At 48.8% G+C, this 16,950-nt stretch overlaps 1 protein-coding gene across 1 annotated transcript; it reads left to right on the top strand.

Moving 5' to 3' along the window:
• The first annotated feature begins 1,289 nt into the window (after positions 1-1,289).
• KLF9 (Kruppel like factor 9) lies at positions 1,290-16,092 on the top strand. Its single transcript, XM_048291790.1, has 2 exons — positions 1,290-2,089; positions 12,953-16,092. Exons 1-2 carry the CDS (start codon positions 1,621-1,623, stop codon positions 13,183-13,185), a joined length of 702 nt encoding a protein of 233 aa, XP_048147747.1. The 5' UTR covers positions 1,290-1,620; the 3' UTR covers positions 13,186-16,092.
• Positions 16,093-16,950: the final 858 nt, after the last annotated feature.

The following is a 16,950-nucleotide window of genomic DNA, read 5'->3' as shown; positions in this document are numbered from 1 at the left end:
CTGTATAGAGGCTCATGTGCATTATTTCAAAGGCAGAGTCTTCCTGTTACTCTCTCTCCTGACACTTGCAAAACAGCAAAACATACTGACATACTTCACATCTCAGTACTGCTGGCTTAGGGGTGATGGTAACTTCTTTCCCTTCCTTTAAATAGTGCTTGATCCAGAAGACAACTTTTCACTCTTCTCTGGCTGAACAAACGTCAGTTAACTTTCACAACACTCTGTGAGCTCGGGGCGATCGACGGAGCAGAGATGGGGGCGTGTTATTTGGGTAGAGGTGACAGATTTTTGGGATTCGTTTAGGTTGGACGACGCTTACTCGGAGACAGGGTGTCAACCTGACCTTTATTTGCCAACAGTGGCAAAACGGCAGCCACTATGAGGCGGCTCTAAAACTCTTCTAAAAAACACTCCCTGGTGGTGCGCGCCCGGTGACCCTCGCCGGGGTACTTGCCCCGCTCATCGTGGGGGCACAGAGGGTCCCTCTCTGACCCGCCTTACGGAGCCGGCTGTTTCAGCGATGACGCTGTGCAACGTAACGCCGCCACTGGGTTTCTCCGGAGGGCTTCGCGGGACCCCGCTTCCTGCACAGCTCCCATCCCCACGCCTCCTGCCCACGGGGGCAGTGAGCGGAGCCATCTCGCGGGTCCCGGTGCCGCGGGCAGGGAAGGGGAGCCAGTTCCTGTTCGCGCCGGGGCCACGGACACCCGGCCCGGGCGGGGCATCCCCGGCGCTCCGCCCGCCCTTCCCCGGCAGCGGCGCGGGGGGGCCGCGACCGGAGCGCGCGCCCGCCGCTCCCCGCGCCTCCAAGCGTTGCGCACCTTTCGGGGCCGGGCGCTGATTGGCGGGGCGCTGCCAGTGACATCAGCCGGCTCACTTCCCATTGGCCAGCCCGTTGCTGGGACCGTAGGACTTCCAGGGAGCCACTTAACCCGCTCGGCGCTGCCGCCCCGCGCCGCCCCCACCGCAGGCCCGCGCCCGAGACCGCCGCCGGCTTCCCCGGGCCGCGGCAGGGCCGGCGGCGCGACCCTCGAAGCGGGAAGCGGAGCCGCGGCGCCTCCGCCGCCCCGGCCCCGGCAGCGCTCCGGCATCGCTGCTTTAAGCGGTCGCGGCGGGGCGCCCGGAGTAGCACGCGGCCTGGGGAGGGAGCGCGGGGATTGGCGGGGAGGCCGCCCGGCGGACACGCCTCCCTTAGAAAAGGGGCGCCGTGAGTGGCGGGGGGAGAAAGTAAACACAGGCGGCCGGCCCTGCCCGCCGACCGGCCGGGGCGGGAGGGGCTCCGCGCCTGACGTGATGGGCCCCGGCGCGGCCGCCCCCGGGCAGGAGCACGCGGGGCGTGGGGCGGGCGGTATCCTCTCCCCCGGCCCCTGCGCCGGACCCGGGCCGGCCGCGCGGGCGGCGCTCCCCCCTCGCCGGCTGCGCGCCGCCCCCGGGGGGCGGCGGTGAAGGACCTGCCCGGCGCCCCGCTATTTATTCGCCCCCCACGCCCCCTTCCTCCTCCGCCCCGCTCTTTCCCGCGCCGCGGGCGGGCCATGGCTGGCGGCGGCGCGGTCGGCCCGGCGGACGAGCACTGAGGGCACACGGAAACCCCCCTTGTCGTCGGGGCGCGGCCGCACCATGTCGGCCGTCGCGTACGTGGACTTCGTAGCGGCGCAGTGCCTGGTCTCCATCTCCAACCGCTCTGCCGTGCCCGAGGCGGCGCGGCTGAAGGTGCCGGGCGAGGGGGAAGCGGCCCGGGACCTGCGCGACCCCCGCGATGCCTGGAAGGACTACTGCGCCCTGCTGGCCATCGCCAAGAGCCTGCTGGAGCTGAACAAGTACCGGCCGCTGCCCGCCCCCTCCATCTGCAGTGACAGCGTGGAGAGCCCCGACGAGGACGCGGGCTCCGACAGCGACGCGGCCACCGAGCAGGGTTCCAGCCCGCCCCGCAGCCCCCCGCCGGGGCCGTCCCCCCGCCTGCGCGCCGCCGGGGCCGCCCCTAAGGGGAAGCTGGCGGCCGAGAAGCGGCACAAGTGCCCCTACAGCGGCTGCGGCAAGGTCTACGGCAAGTCCTCCCACCTCAAGGCGCACTACCGGGTGCACACAGGTCAGCGGTGGCGGAGGAAGGGGGGCGGGAGCGAGCGCTTGTCCTCGGATGAACCCGGCCAGCGGCGCGCCCGGCATCCCCGCCGCCCTGCCGCGCCGCTCTGGCTTCGGGGCTGGTTCGTGTCTGTCCCTCCTTCACGCCCCCCTTCCTTTTTCCCGCTCTCCCCCAGCCCCGTCTCCCCGGCGCCCCTCGTCCGACGGGAGCTGGCGGCTGCCCCGGGCGGGGCTGCGGCACAGCCTCCCGCCGCGCCCTGCCCGCCGCCCACCTGCGCCGGCTGGGAACCGGCCCGGCCCCGCGGGCGGTGCGGGGCGGGCGGCAGATGCCGGGGATCGGAGCGAACTTCGCGTGTCCGGCGCGGCTGGGAGGATGGCGGCGGTGGCTGCCGAGTCCGCTCGGGGCGTCGGCGAGGGAAGCATAGGGGGCGGTGGGATTCAGGTTTCCTGGTGCTGTAGGCGGACGAGCGCCTGAACCGGGTCAGAGCTCGGCACCTATTCCGCAGGGGAGGCGAGGGCAGCGCAGTCCCCGCCCGCGCCCCTCTCGCTGTTCCCGCCGTCGGAGCCCGGGGCCCGCGCCCGCAGAGTTACGGGTGAACTCTGCTCGGCTGCAGGGACTGGACGCCCCAGGGCCGTGGCGCCGGAGCGGGGCTGGCGGCTCGGCTCGGGAGGGGGCGGCGGCGGCGTCTCCCTGAACGTCGGTGAGCGGCACCTCTGGGGCTTGCGGACACACCCCCCTCCGGCGGGCTGGATGGGGGAACTCGGGAAGCGCATCACCTAAAGCCGGTGTCAGGCGCTCGGGGCTAGCGGTGGAGCAGCCTACCGCCGGGCTGCTCCCCGAACCGCCCCCGCGCTGCCCCGCGCCTCCGGACGAAGGGGTAGAGGCGCCGTGCGGGGAGGACCGACCCCGTTCTTCCCGGCGGCAGCGCCTCGTACTATCGGTTGTCGCGATCCAGCTTTGGCGCATTCCACAAGGGCTTCATTCATCAGGCCGTGTGCTCCCATTCCCGGCCCTCGCCCGGGCGCCTCGGAGGGTGTGGCAACATGGAAACCTGGAGATAAAACATATCTGCGGCAGCTTGACCCCAAGGGGACAGCAGCTGCAGACTTCTCTGTTCGTTTTTTGGTTTTCATTTTGGTGGGTTTTTTGTTTATTTGTTTGTTTTTAGACTCTCAGTGCAAGTGATTGAATAAAAACCTTTATGGGTCTGATTTACTCTTGGGATCATAGTGGAGTACAAAAAGGCTGCTTTAAAAATGCTCTGCATTAAAGGATTGTGTAAAATGATGGAAAAGAGTGAATCAAAAGATACAAACGCTGCCAACACATTTCACATGCTTCACATCGGTTCTGTCAATGATGGTGTCTTTCGGGTTTTGTCTGTTGGTGGTGATGTTTAGTGGTGTCATATAAAACGAGTTTATCACCCAAGGAATGTACTGTGAGGCATTGCTGTAGAATTTGACACAGGTTGGGTAGGATATGACCACATCTGAGCTCCAGCTCAGCTTCCATTGCTCCAGTTCACCTGTGTGCCTAGGTGTGCATGCACTGCAGAGGAAGAGACTCCGTGCTGGTTGCCTACTGGTGCCCTGCTGGCAGATCTGCTTGGTGCTTAGCTCAAGAGGCTGGAGAGAAGGGGTAGGATTACTGGATATGGCTCAGCAATGGGCTCTGCAGTTAGACTTTCTCTGAGAGCTGGGAAAGAGGATGGTCAGTGGTGACCCTATGCTGACCTCGTGCTGCCAAGGATAGCTGTGTTACCGACTCAGAGACTGCAGCTCAGATGCTCTTTTGGAGGTTGAGTGTAACTGATGCTCTCCAAAATGATGTCTCATAAGTGACAAAGAAAACATTGTTAGTATGATTTCCATTTACTACCCCATGCTCAAATATCCCCCCAATAAGGGAACCAGAATAGATGTTGGCTGAGATAACATTCTGTGTGATGACATGTAAATTAATGTACTGTACAACCCACACAGCTTGCTGTAAGCAGTAGTGTTATAATAAGTACTGCTGAAGTGGTATGAGGTTTAGCATGTGCTGCTCGCAAGTGGGTGGCCTTAGCTCCAAGTATGAGGCATTTGACTCAGACACACTGATGTACTGTCATGGTAGTTCCGTGTGATTAAAATCACTGCAGACATCCAGGAGTAATGAACTTTCAGAGCTTCCTAATGTGAAGTTAATTGTAGCTAACTGAAATGCTAAACGATACTGATAACGTTAATTATTTTTATAGATGACAACAATTCCTTAGCAACAGTGGGATTCAATGGGACCTCTGGAGTTATTCATAACTGTGTATTGCAGAGCATTAATGTGCCCTCCTTAATACCATTTTATTTCCTTTTTTTTCAAAGAATCTCTCTATCATCTATCTGCCTTTTTTCATCAGGCCACTAGGTTTCTTGCTGCAGTGTAGCCTTTAGTGGAAGTAGGTGCACAGCCACCAGTAGAAGCTTCCTGGTCTTAAATTTTTAATATTTAATCCCAGTCTTTCTATCTTAGAAAATGGCTTAAGGATTTCTGCTCACACCCATGAACTTTTTTGTACTCACAGTTCTCTTTATTCATGAATCCTAACCAAGCAAGTTGGGAAGCTCTGGATCCTTCCCTCTCTTTGTAGTGGTTGGGAATCTAAAAACTCACCAGACCATCTTTGGTAACCTAGTGGAAAGCTAGAAGCAAAATACCAAATCAAGGTAGAAGAATAGAAGGCAAAAACTTGATGCTCAGAGGTTAGAAGTCTGTATCTTATTAACCATTCTTTAAACTTGTTGGTTCAAGGGTTCCATATTTCAGATACTAAAAGTATCTATATAACTGTTTGAAGTTTGGGCCTTTGATGATAATGCTAGTTCAGTTTCCAGAAGGCTCAAATTAGCTATCCATCAGAAACTGTCTTTTGAGTTGATCTTTACAGAAAAAGATCAGCAGATGGCACTGCATATCCTGTTGTGCCAACAGCCCCCTTGCTTGTGCTGCTAGTCCCACTGAACTCAGCTTGATTTAGTAGAGCAGGATTTGTATGGGGAAGCCAAGGAAGTCTGAACCCTGCCCCTTCTTGGGAGAGTAGTCTTTTCATTCCTCACTAGGCCTACATTCAAAATACATTAGTTTGCAAAGGTGCAGGGATACAAACACAGGCATCACTGAAACTGAGCTATTGCCTCTCCTCTCTCTTGACTACCATCCAAAAGTGACTTGGAATTTGTCATTTAAGTTTGGTGTCTTGAGAAAGAAGAGCACTACAGGTAAGGTTGTTCTTCAGCATGAGCTGTGCCCAGTAGCATCTCTGAGGCACATGGTGCTAGTGCAGGAGAGGAAAGGTGGCATTATGCCTCATGGCTCCCAAACCAAAAGCGGCTTGTCAGGAAGGCAGGGGGAGGGATGAGTGTACAACATGACCATACCTTAAGTTTCCCTGTCACTTACAGAATGGCGTTATGGGAGTATAGGACATGTAAACTTGGCTGAAGTTTGGCTGAAGGGATTATAAATGGCCTATCTGCTTAGGAGTCTTGAGCATTGAGATTGCAGACTTGACCTTCAGAGCATAGAAAAATGCCTAGGTAGACGCAAGCCCTGGAAGTGGTACAGAGGTCAGGAAAAGGTGAATGACTCATCTGACCAAGAAAATGACAAGCAACAGCAGATAAGCAGAGAGTTACCTGCAAAATGCACAGAATTCTCTAAATAGGTGGATGTAGAGGTGTGGTTATGACAGGGTTATTATTAGACTCAGAGACGGAGTAGGGGGAACAACTTAATGGAGAGGGATGTGCAGGCCAGAGGATTTCCAGGAAAAGTGAAGGCATACAAGAGCAAACAAGCAATCTTAATTAGGAGCCTGTACAGGAAGTGCAGAGCAAAGGGCAGGGAGAGAAACTGGGAAGAGAAACAAGCTGTATGAAATTCATGTTTGCATTTGATGGTGTGAATATAATCCAGCTAAAGGGCACATGACCACTGAGATCAGATCTTCCCCATCCCTCCTTCCTGAACAGAAAGGTACCATAAAAGTAGTTTGTGAGATGCTTCCTCCTACAGGACTTGTAGGAGTTTGCTTGCCTGAGGAGCCTGAGGATTGGTGGGAATTTCACATGTACATCAGGTGCCCTTAATTAAGAGCTTAGATGCACAAAATCCAAATGTGGGAAAAGTTCTCCCTCTTCAACTAGGCTTTTCAGACAACTGCATCATCATGTAAACTGGATCCAAACACAGCCAAGAGTTTTGTTACACCAGGCAGCTGATGCACTCTTGAGTGCTCTCAGCAGTGCTCAGTAGCATGACTTAGGCAGAGGTGTGAACCCACAGTTTGGCAGTCTGCACAGGGAAGCTGAGGAGCATTTCCAGCAGAGAGTTAAGAACAAACACTGCAGCTGCCTGTTGCTGCTATCCAGATATTGTGGTGTTGGACTGGCCCCTGTATCAGTTTGGTTTGACTGTGCTGCTTTGTTATTTGTGTTCTAGATTATTTCACTCAACAGACTGTACAGATGTTGGTATGTTGACAGTCGTCTGCTTGCTGAGAGCTTTTTCAGTAATTTTGTTTGAGTATAACCTGAAATTTAGCATTTTACGCTCCTCCTATCCAGCTCATGCAATGCCACTTAGCCAGATCCTTTCGAATAAGACCAAAGAGTGGAACCGACATTTTTTGCTAAATTCAGATTGCCATGTGAAATACCATGGTTAACGAAAGTGTGCAAATTGCTGGAGTTCTAATGGGCATTTTTCCAGCTCTTGGAGAAACATGATCATCCTGACTGGGAGCCTTGCCAGCTGAGTAAAGTAGACAAAAATCCTCAAGATTAAGTTCAAAGTTGCCTGATTCCCAGTTGTCTTGTTTTATGATAAAAAATTAAAATTTTAAGCAGGTGTATGTGTCACTTGTGGGAAGGTGCTCCAGAAAAGTTTATCAATTGAGTCAGCATGACAAAGTTCACATGTAGGACAGAAGCAGTGAGCAGGCATTATCCATAAGAGCACAATTCCTGCTTCCAGATGGATGTATTGAAATTGCAGCCTTACAGAGTTCCTGCACAGTGTTTGTGCAGTGGCACTGAAGACCATGTGGTGCTGCTGTTGTTAGCCTGTGTTTCTCGCAGCCCCAGCTGTTAGGATCCCTGCAGGAACTCCTTTGTTTCTCTTTGTTGGCTGCTGTGTTGTTGTGCACCAGGCTGCTGCTTCTGTGCTTCTGGTCTTGCACAGTTTCCAAGCCTGCAGCTGGAAGAGCAGGGAAGGGCCAATTGAAAATTAAACAGAGTCTGAGGGAGTGATGGTAAAGAATACTTCAGACACTGTTCACTTGTGGTAGTGCAGTTCACCATCTGTATTCAGGTAATGATGAATGTGCATAGCCTGAGAGCACTCTATAAATACCTTAAATTTGAGGGAAAGGTCTGTTGAAACAGTGGCTAATAAATTCAGAGTGAAATATCAAAAGTTATGTTTTCTTTCTGAATGCATGTAAAATTGGATTCCTCCTTTCCCTGTCAAAGCTGTTTCCTCTTAGCAAGGAAATTTGATTATTCATACAGGACAGGAGCATAAACCCAATGTCCTTTGATCAGAGGTAAGTGCCCTAAGCACCAGGCTAGGAGTTGGTCTCTCTCCATTGTTCAGTTAATATTCAAGTATTACTGCAAAATGGAGGAAGTTCACATGACGATAAGTCAGGAAAGGAGAAGAGGTAAGGACTTGTCTCACGTATCCAAGAACGTACTGCTGAGGGCACTCATCTCAGCTAAGAAAGCATAGATCTAGCTCTCTGGTGAGGTTTGGAAAGATCTTTCCCAAGTTGCTTCCCTGACTGTTCTCTCTCTATGTAAATGTGTATGGAGGCACAGTCTCCCAGAGAAAGCCTTTTGTAACCCAGCCAGAGAGGTTTGTGCTCTGGCAGAGAAGCTGAAAGGGCATCCCCTGCATCTGATACTGTGTCAGTGGAATAAGAGCAAGACCTAGTTTTCCTGGAATTTAGACTCAGCAGCAGCAGATTGTAGCAGGTGGTTTTGCATCTGGACTTTTGAAAGAGACCCAAAACACCTGTATGTCCAAGCAGCTGCTGAGTGGTAGTTTTAAGAATGTCAGAACATCCTGAAAGCAGCATTTTAATACTTGAATCAACCTGTTGTGTTTAATTCTAAATCCTGGCAGAATAAACCCCTTGCTGGAACCCATCCATCTGTCGTCTATCCCATCTGTTTGATCTGTTGTCTGGTTGCATGACCATGGTCTAGGTGTTCCAGGAAGCCTTTGTTTAGGCATGTGGTCCCTAACATCCTCACTGCTGATCTCTCTCTGCATTAGTATCTGTACCTTGTTGCCATGTGTTCTAATGATCTGATTTTGGAATATCTGAGAAGAGGAAGAAGCCTGCTTGCAAGGCCTCCAATCTGTCTGCCCTGAAGATCTATCTTCACCAGAATATCTTGCGTTTGGACACTCAGTCAAAGTCTAATGTCCCACAGGAAATTGCTCGTTCAGGGTGTGTGAGGCAAACGACTGGGGAGAAAAGCGAGAGATACCTGAGACAGCAGCTATTCTGTGTATTAAAGCCACCATGAACTGCAGCTCCTAACCTCAGTCATCCACACATAAAGCAGCATTTTTTGGTGAGAAGGTAGATGACTAATCAGGATATCACTACTACCTGTATTTATGTTAATGAGTCAGCTAATGCCCACTCTGTATTCTTTTTTCAGAAACCCTTTTTGCATAAGACTGCAGTGTGGGGAAATATGAAATGTCCCAGGGTAGGAAAAAAAGTTAAATTATTTTTTGTCTATTCAGATTAAAATGGAAATGGGATAAAATAAAGTGGACCTGCCTCACGTCATACAAAATAGCTTGGATATAGAGTTTAAACTTGCACAGAAAGAAGAAACTAAACATTTGTGGTAGAGAGTGGAGAGAAGGAACAAGTAGAAAATGACAGGTGAAGCAAGAGGGTAAGATGAATAGGTTCTGCAAAGGCCTTTATATCCATATGGGATTTAAAGTAAGCCAGGGTTGCTGGAGCAAGAGTTCTTTAGACTGTAGAGAAGACCTGTGAAGCACCACTATTAGCTTATACTCAGAATAAACTATGTCTCTCACTGTATTCCTGGTACCACAGGGCGCTAAGAATGGGAGTCTGCAGATGCACCTATTCCTATAACCTATAAATCAGTTTCTCATTCACTGCCTAGTTCTGTAAGCTGCCCTGGATATATGTGTATATACATATTCTTTTTTTTTTTTTTTTTTAAAGAAAATTATTTACATCTTGTGTCTGTTGTGTTAGGATCCAATCAGACATAGTTTTAATTACCATGATGTACCATTGACCTTTCCTTCATCTCTTGATGGAAAATCCCATTGGAGGTATATCTTAAAATGTCAGTAGCATACAGCCACTAAGGGAATCAGTGTATAATAGAATTGCGTTTTAGTGGTTCATTCTGCTGTTTCAAGCTTTAGCATTACTACCCGCAAAACTAAGGGAGAAGCATAGGGGAAAGATACGCCTTGCCTGAGCTGACACAGAAATCCGTATCTCCAGGTGGAGGCAGCACTAGCTTGCATTGCAGCTCTCTAGGCCACTGCCTGCCCAGCAAGCGCATGAACTGCAAGACGTGTTTCCTCAGAGGGCTCTTCCACAGACACCTCTGCTGCTTTAAAAAGAACGCACGTCAAATACAGGTAGCCCTGCCAGCTTTATTGAGTGGACAGGTATCACATGCCATCAGCCGTCTCTGCCTTGCGTTAAGTGCTTCCTGGAGACAAACTCCACGCCTGCCTTGCACCTACTGAGACTGTCACCGGGGCTGGTGTCATCCCTTACAGCTTTGTGAGCAAGGGGAGCAGTGACTCCTCAGGCTCGGAGACGACCCTTGAGGGCCTGCAAAAGCCTCCCTCCCCCTTGTCTCTGCTCTGAGAAGCTTGGAGTTTAATGTATCCAGGTGTCAGGGGTTGTGCCTACTTTCATATAGGCACTTCCGAAGTGGCTGTGACAGCTTCTGCAGGTTTGTATTGCCGAGGTGGTGACGCCATTCTCCGCTGCTGTACTTGAGAGCTCGGCGGTGGGTGGGGAACAGTGCTGGTGGCATCCAGGTGCGTCCAAAGGAGCGTGGCCCCCCGTCTCTGCCCGCGATCCCTGCTGTGTCCGTCCTGGTGCGCAGCGGCTCTCCTGTTGGTAGCAAGCGTCTGCACCACGCCAGGCTCCCGCAGCATTTTTGTCCTCCCCCAGCCGAGCCAGGGCTGATTCCCTGCAGAGTACAGTGCCAAAGGCACAGCAGGTGAGGTGACCCTCAAGGGATCCTGAGCAAGCCCTGCTTTTCCCTAAAGCTTTGTGGTTATGCTGCATAACCTCAGAGTGCTTTCTCTTGCATGTGAAGGCGCGGGGTAGGTCATGCTGCTGCTGTCATGTGTCAGAGGAAATTCCAGAAGCAGGGCTTCATTTTTTTTTCCCATGTACAATTCCAAGAGGGCATGGGGAGGAGTTCAGTTTCTTGAGGGCTGCTTGAGGCCAGATTTTAAATATTACTTTTAGGGACTCAGGTTGGATACTACCATGCCTAAAATGGAGCTGCTGTACCCCCAAGACTGTGGTGTTTGTTGTCCAGCCTAGGCACCTAATCTCCCTGTTTACACTTGGGCACTTCTGCAGGCTGAAGAGCTGTCCTGAGGTATGTGGTTGGCAATGTGGTTTCTGGGGATGAGGCAGGGTGTCTCAGTTGCTCCCACTGCTCTGCGGTGCAAGTGCCTGACACAGAGGCATATCCTAGATGGCTCCACACGTGCAAGATGTATAGCACTCCTCCCACGCTCCCCAGGGGGAGCAAGAAAGCTGTTCTGCACCTCCCACTGCCACCTGCTTCTAGGAGCTGTGACAGAAACCATGAGATAGATTGCAAAAGAGCAGCACAAGTGAAACACTTGCCTCAGATGCTGAGGGCAGGCACTGGGCAAGGGCAGTGTTGTGAGGCTTCTGTACAGCTCCCGGTGCTGCTCCACTGTGTAGCTGTGGTCGTGGTCTTCATGTACACGTGACTGTACATACTGTTTTAATTAATTAATTTGTTTTATGCAGGTGGTGGTTGTTCAGAAGGTCTTCCAACCATGTCTAAGAGCATACATCAGGGAGCCAAGAAATGCATATATAACAAACAAAATAGCCCTGACTCAGGATGGCTGTCAGCTCTGCCTCCATCAGCCTCAGGCTTTGACTTCATCTGCTCCATTCTTCCCCCCTGACTGAGGACCAGCAAGGCCATGAGGTGAAAGAGGCAAGAGCAGGGGGAGCAGCCACAGGGCTGTTGTGACCTGTGAAGTCCCACTCATCCAGCTCAGCTCCATGGCACACTGCTTGGTCTGGAATAGGGCAGCTGCCTGTTAAGGAGCACAAATAATCAGGAGCCCAAATGGTGAAAGCAGCTGCATTATTCAGGGTGGCTCACTAGGGCTTTCAGGGCCCATGGTGTAGCTACACCTCAGCTTACCTGATCTGTCTTATCTGTCTTTTGGATGCCATCAGTGAGTCCCTTCCCACCTCCTTTCTCCTCCCTGCGACTCTGCCACACTGCCTACTGCTGATTGTCTTCCTGGCTTCAGGGCTGTTCATTCAAGTCTGTAGCTTTTTGTCTGTGCTGTTGTGTCTGTGGAGAACTCCAGGACTCACTTTGTAAATTACTCCTTTTTTGTTCATCTTTGAATGTAAAATGAGCTCACCTTTGTGCCAAACACCCCAGTACCAAGAAATACTAGAGTTCCTGAGTTTCTTTCCAATTCTTCCAAGCTGGAAAACTCCTGGGATAGTTCCTGTATTTCATGGTTGACTATAAATAGCTGTTACAGAGCTGCCATTTATATTCCCTTCAGGAGACTGAAGAAAGTAAATTAAGGCATCAGGACAGCAGCAGTGCATGGTGTCTGTGGTGGAAAGTTTTTGTGTGAACTTAAACACCAGTTTCCATCTGTGCTGTGTACTAGGGTCAGCCTTGCTGCTCCAAAGGCATTGTGTATGTGCCTGAAGACAAAGCCTGTGCAACCCACAGAGGTGAACGGTAGGGATGTGGAGTGCCAGGAAGATGACACAGAGTGCTCTTCAATCCTTGCACCCTTGTTTTGTAACAGCAAAGTTGTGATATGGTTTAGGTTAAGGTGTTTGGGTTTGCTCTTCATCATTATAGCAAACATTTATTCTGATAGAGCGTGAATAATGAGGTGTTTTTCCTGTCTTCAAATCAGCTGTCTAAGAGATTGATACTTGCTGGAACATCTTGTATTTCCAGGGGAAGGACTGACAGGGGAGCATGGAACTTCTCTCTGCAGGTGCAGCAGTTTTGCCCTACATGTTAGCAGCCCTGAGGCTTCACTGTTCTCCTCAGTGCCGCCCCACTCAGTTCTTCCTGGGCTGGAATGACTTGTCCTAGGTGAAGGATGATTTTTTTTTTTTTTTTTTTTTTTTTTTTTTTTTCATAATTTTCTAACTGTTACAAATAATTCAGTAGAATGGAAGTGTCAGAGGAATAATTCTGGCACTCTTTTCCCAAGCTACTGTAGTGAGACCAACATGAAAAACATACAGGCACAGGCAGAGCTCATCTGTTGTTTTGACAGTCTTCAGGTCATGTAAGGTTCTGCACTAGAATGTGAGTTTCATGTGTTTGGAGGGGGTTTTGGCTTCTACTGGAGGTGAGACTGAAACCTGATGAAGTGAGTTATCAACAACTCCACAGACGTTGGCACCATGGCAGGAAACAAAAGCAGCTTTTTCCCCTCAGCAGCATGTTCTCTGGTTCCTCAGCAAAGCTGGCATGTGCCGATCTGCATTTCCCCTGCTCCCCTAAATCTGTCGTCCTTTTCTCCACACAGGTGAGCGACCATTTCCCTGCACGTGGCCCGACTGCCTTAAAAAGTTCTCCCGCTCTGACGAGCTCACACGGCACTACCGAACCCACACTGGCGAGAAGCAGTTCCGGTGCCCCCTCTGCGAGAAGCGGTTCATGCGGAGCGACCACCTGACCAAGCACGCCCGCCGCCACACCGAGTTCCACCCCAGCATGATCAAGCGATCCAAAAAGTCCAGCTCCAGCAGCTCCTTGTGAAGGCAGGGCTGGCCCTGGGGGAGGAGTGGGGAAGAGGCAGGCTGTGGTGAAGATGCAGGCAGTGGTGCCAGAACATGATCATCCGCTGCGGCGCCGGTCACCCTCGCTGTCCAAAAGCACATGTAGCCGGCATTTGAAAAAAACAAACATACTCAGTATCGCCCTCCCCGTCTTCCACCTCCTGGCCCTGCACTGAGAACAACGGTCTGGAACAAGTGGGCTGTGGGGTGAGAGGAGGGAAGGGGCAGCCAGCAAGGAGGTGACCACCTCTTCTAATGTAATGCGTTGATACTGGTGTACATACATATGACTGGGCAGTCTGGCCTGTGCCACCACAGTAGCATGACCCCAGAGTCTTTGTGATTGCTGTGTCATGAACATGTTTTGTTGAACAGTGTAATGCTGCTTGTATTTAGAGTCTGTCGAGTAAAAACACTTTCCGAGTCACATAAATAACTCTCAGATAAGAACTCCATAGCACATTGTAGAAGTGGATTTACTTCTGTGTATCTTCTGCAATCCAGCACTTAAAGAGACTATTATGAGAAACATTACATATGTTACCAATAGTATCTGACTGATATACTGAGATCAGGTGAACTTACACTCAATAAGGCCCATTAAAGTAAATAGGTCTTTTTAATTTTTCTTTTTATTAAATATACTATACTTTTGAATATAAGCTGGACTTTTCCAGTGAAAACATGTATGACTCAAGAAGATACTTAAAGCAAAAAAAATATCCCCATAAAGAGCTCAGTAATTTTCTGACTGTGTGTGTATTTAGCTCTGCTATTCACTTACGTGGAAAAATACAAGTCAGCCTAGATAATGTGGCAGGCATGTGGGAGATGAAGCATATGTCTCTCATATGATCCTATACTTTACTTGTCAATAACACAGTACTGTATTATAGAAATGCCACTGACAGTGCTTTATTCTGCTGTGGTTTGTTTGAATGGGTGCACAAAGCAGCTACCATCTTTACAAACTGCTGCTTTTTTAAAGGCTTTTTCTCTTCCTACACTTGCCTTAAAGATTTATTCTCTTCATACCATGGCCTGACTCCCTTGGAGTCCTATGGGAGTTGTGTGTGTTTATGGAGAGAGTAGACCTTTCCTTAAGAGCACTCTGCTAATGGAAACACCTAAAATTACTGTAAGGAGCACTTTGGAAGGGCTCCTGTATCTCTTGATTGCTCTTTTCTCTGGAGTATGGGGGAATGCCACAAGCTAATTTGAAATACAGAAGGTGTCTTGCAAATACTCCTGTATGATATAAGCTTCTCCTGGTAGTTTGTACCTGTGTCATGCATGGCACATCAAATGCTGATAAAGGCGATGTTACTTTTATTTTAAAGCTATTTTTTGATCTTTAGAAGGAGCAGAAATATCACTGAATGAAAACGTTCAGCTGTGGTCATTAGTGAATATTTCAAATTTTTTTATGTTAAAAGCATGAAATTTAAGAGGTTATCAGTGATATATTTTTTTCCCTTCCTCAGCTGTGTAAGGGGGGGAGAATTCTGTTTACACATTAATTTTTTCAAGAAACATTCTTCTGTTTAGTTTTTACCCCTTCCTCCAGAAGGGGAAGGGGAGGTGCAGCCCTACTACAGAGACTTAGGGCCAAATTAATTTTGTGCGTATTTACACTGAAACCCAAAGTGTCTCCACTGCAGATGAATTTAGATCATATTGTAAAATTCTGTACATAAAAGATTGTTAGCACACCTGCAATTACAGTATCTTATTGTTTTATCTGATAAAAAGCTTGCTTCCTAGAAACAAACTTAAAAAATTAACTCGGAGAGTAGAGTGTTTTCCTCTACAGTTGTATATGGCTTTCAGCATTAGAAATCAGTTTGCATACTGTGTTTTTACCTGTGTAGTTCATGATAGATTTTGTCTATGTGAAGAGAACTGCTTTTAAAGCATTGGGGATATTGAACAGTCTGTGGAATAAAAAGGGATGTGTTTTCTTCAGTGAAGACATCAGGAAACCAAGCACACTTTCTACCTCCGTTTCAGCTTTTTGAAACATTTATTTTAGAAACCAAACTTTAATTTCTTGTATTCAGATTGAGTCGTAGGGACATAGGTTCTTTGTAATAAAAACTGGTAGTGTTGGTGTTTCTATTGATCTAGAAATACAGAAAGTGTTCTGCTTACCAGTACTGTTAATGCTGCCTTGTGGAGTAGGGTCAGGGCCACGAGCAGCCCGATGAGATTCAAAGGTGCATCTATGTTCATCTTTGTTCTTCTCTCTGAAGATCAAGCTAGATTTCAAGCCTCCGTCCTGCAGTCTGGATTGTCACCATTTTGTGGGACCAATGCAGCACTTGGAAAATTAAAGCCTGATCCTGTGAAATACAAGAGATCCTCATATCCAATCAACCACAACTGGAAGCTACAGCTGATAAGTAGCTCCTAAATCAGTATGTAAACATTTTGGTCACTTAGCTACCAGGATTAACTGATGTAATGGCCAGCTTTATGGTTTCCATGTTGTGTATTTGGGGTAGAATGCACACCTAAAGAAACATTGTTGTTTCTGCGAAGTCTGAAATAGGTGGGAGGTACTTTAGTCCATGAGACAATGGGATGCAAGGCATGTGTCACCACTGCCAGTGACAAGATCCTGTTTCTGGAAAAAACCCTTCCTAAATGGTAATGCGTGCTGTATTTCAGCATTGGACAGAAAGCATTAATGTGATTAATTAACCACTAACAGAATGCATTAGGAATAATCAGGTTTGGGGATTTCGTTTTACTGTTTTGTTAATTTGGTTTGGTTTTTTTTTCTTTCAGTAAAAGCAAACAGTGGCTTTAACACCTAAAACAAACTGCAGGTTAGTTCCTTGCATCTTGAAGTTAAGTTTTAAATAGTGTTGCAAGTGTTGGAAAAGAAAAGGAAAATCAGGTTCTCTAATACTGTATGTACTTGTTGTACTATTTTGGAAGTACTTAATAGCGCTGAAGTTAGGACAGCTCCTCTTCTTGATTAAGAAAGTCCGTTAGTGTAGAGAAGTCATGGACTTAAAGGTATAGCTATATTACATATTTCTTTTTGAACTTTTTTCATGACCGACATTACAGATCTGTTTTCAGCTTGCAGATGGCCTCAGCCCAGCAGACGGCAGACTGGACACATACTTTGAAATGCTGTTTTACAAACAAGTGATCTGTAACACTGTAAAATACCAACTCCCAACAGTTTAATCAGTTTTATTTTTGTACAGTATTCGTATTCTTTATAAGTTATTTTGCTGTCCTGTTTTGTAAATCACATGAAATTGTAAAAAAAGGAAAAGAAAAAAAAAGTAGGCATAGATGTTTTTTGTACATATGTATATATATATATTGTCCAAATAAAGAAAAAAGGAATAAAAAACCCAAATGTTGTCTTGAATGACTGGAGTCAAGCAGTGGTCATGTAAACCAGCCTGAATGAGTACAAAAAAAATACTGCACATTATGAAATATATAGTCTGAGTGGTATGTGAACCAGCTTCAAAGTGTTGCTAGTCATCATTTAGGTTGGGTCATGTTTCTCTACTTTTCCAGAGGTTTTTCCCAGGCATTCCTTCTACCAATACAGCAGGGAGACAGAGACACAACTTGTACTCAGGAAAAAGTGTCCCAACACCTGCATGCTCCAGCTCCCAAGAAGTCTATCTCCCACTGCTCCATGGCTTTTGACCTCAGAGTGGTGCTCTCGCTAACACTGTGCCAGCTGCTCAGTGAGCTAATGATGCTTCAGCCT

Source organism: Corvus hawaiiensis, chromosome Z (assembly GCF_020740725.1).
Source record: "Corvus hawaiiensis isolate bCorHaw1 chromosome Z, bCorHaw1.pri.cur, whole genome shotgun sequence".
Lineage (NCBI taxonomy): Eukaryota > Metazoa > Chordata > Aves > Passeriformes > Corvidae > Corvus > Corvus hawaiiensis.
The sequence above is the reverse complement of the archived record's forward strand: the minus strand, read 5'-3'. Positions and strand labels throughout refer to the sequence as shown.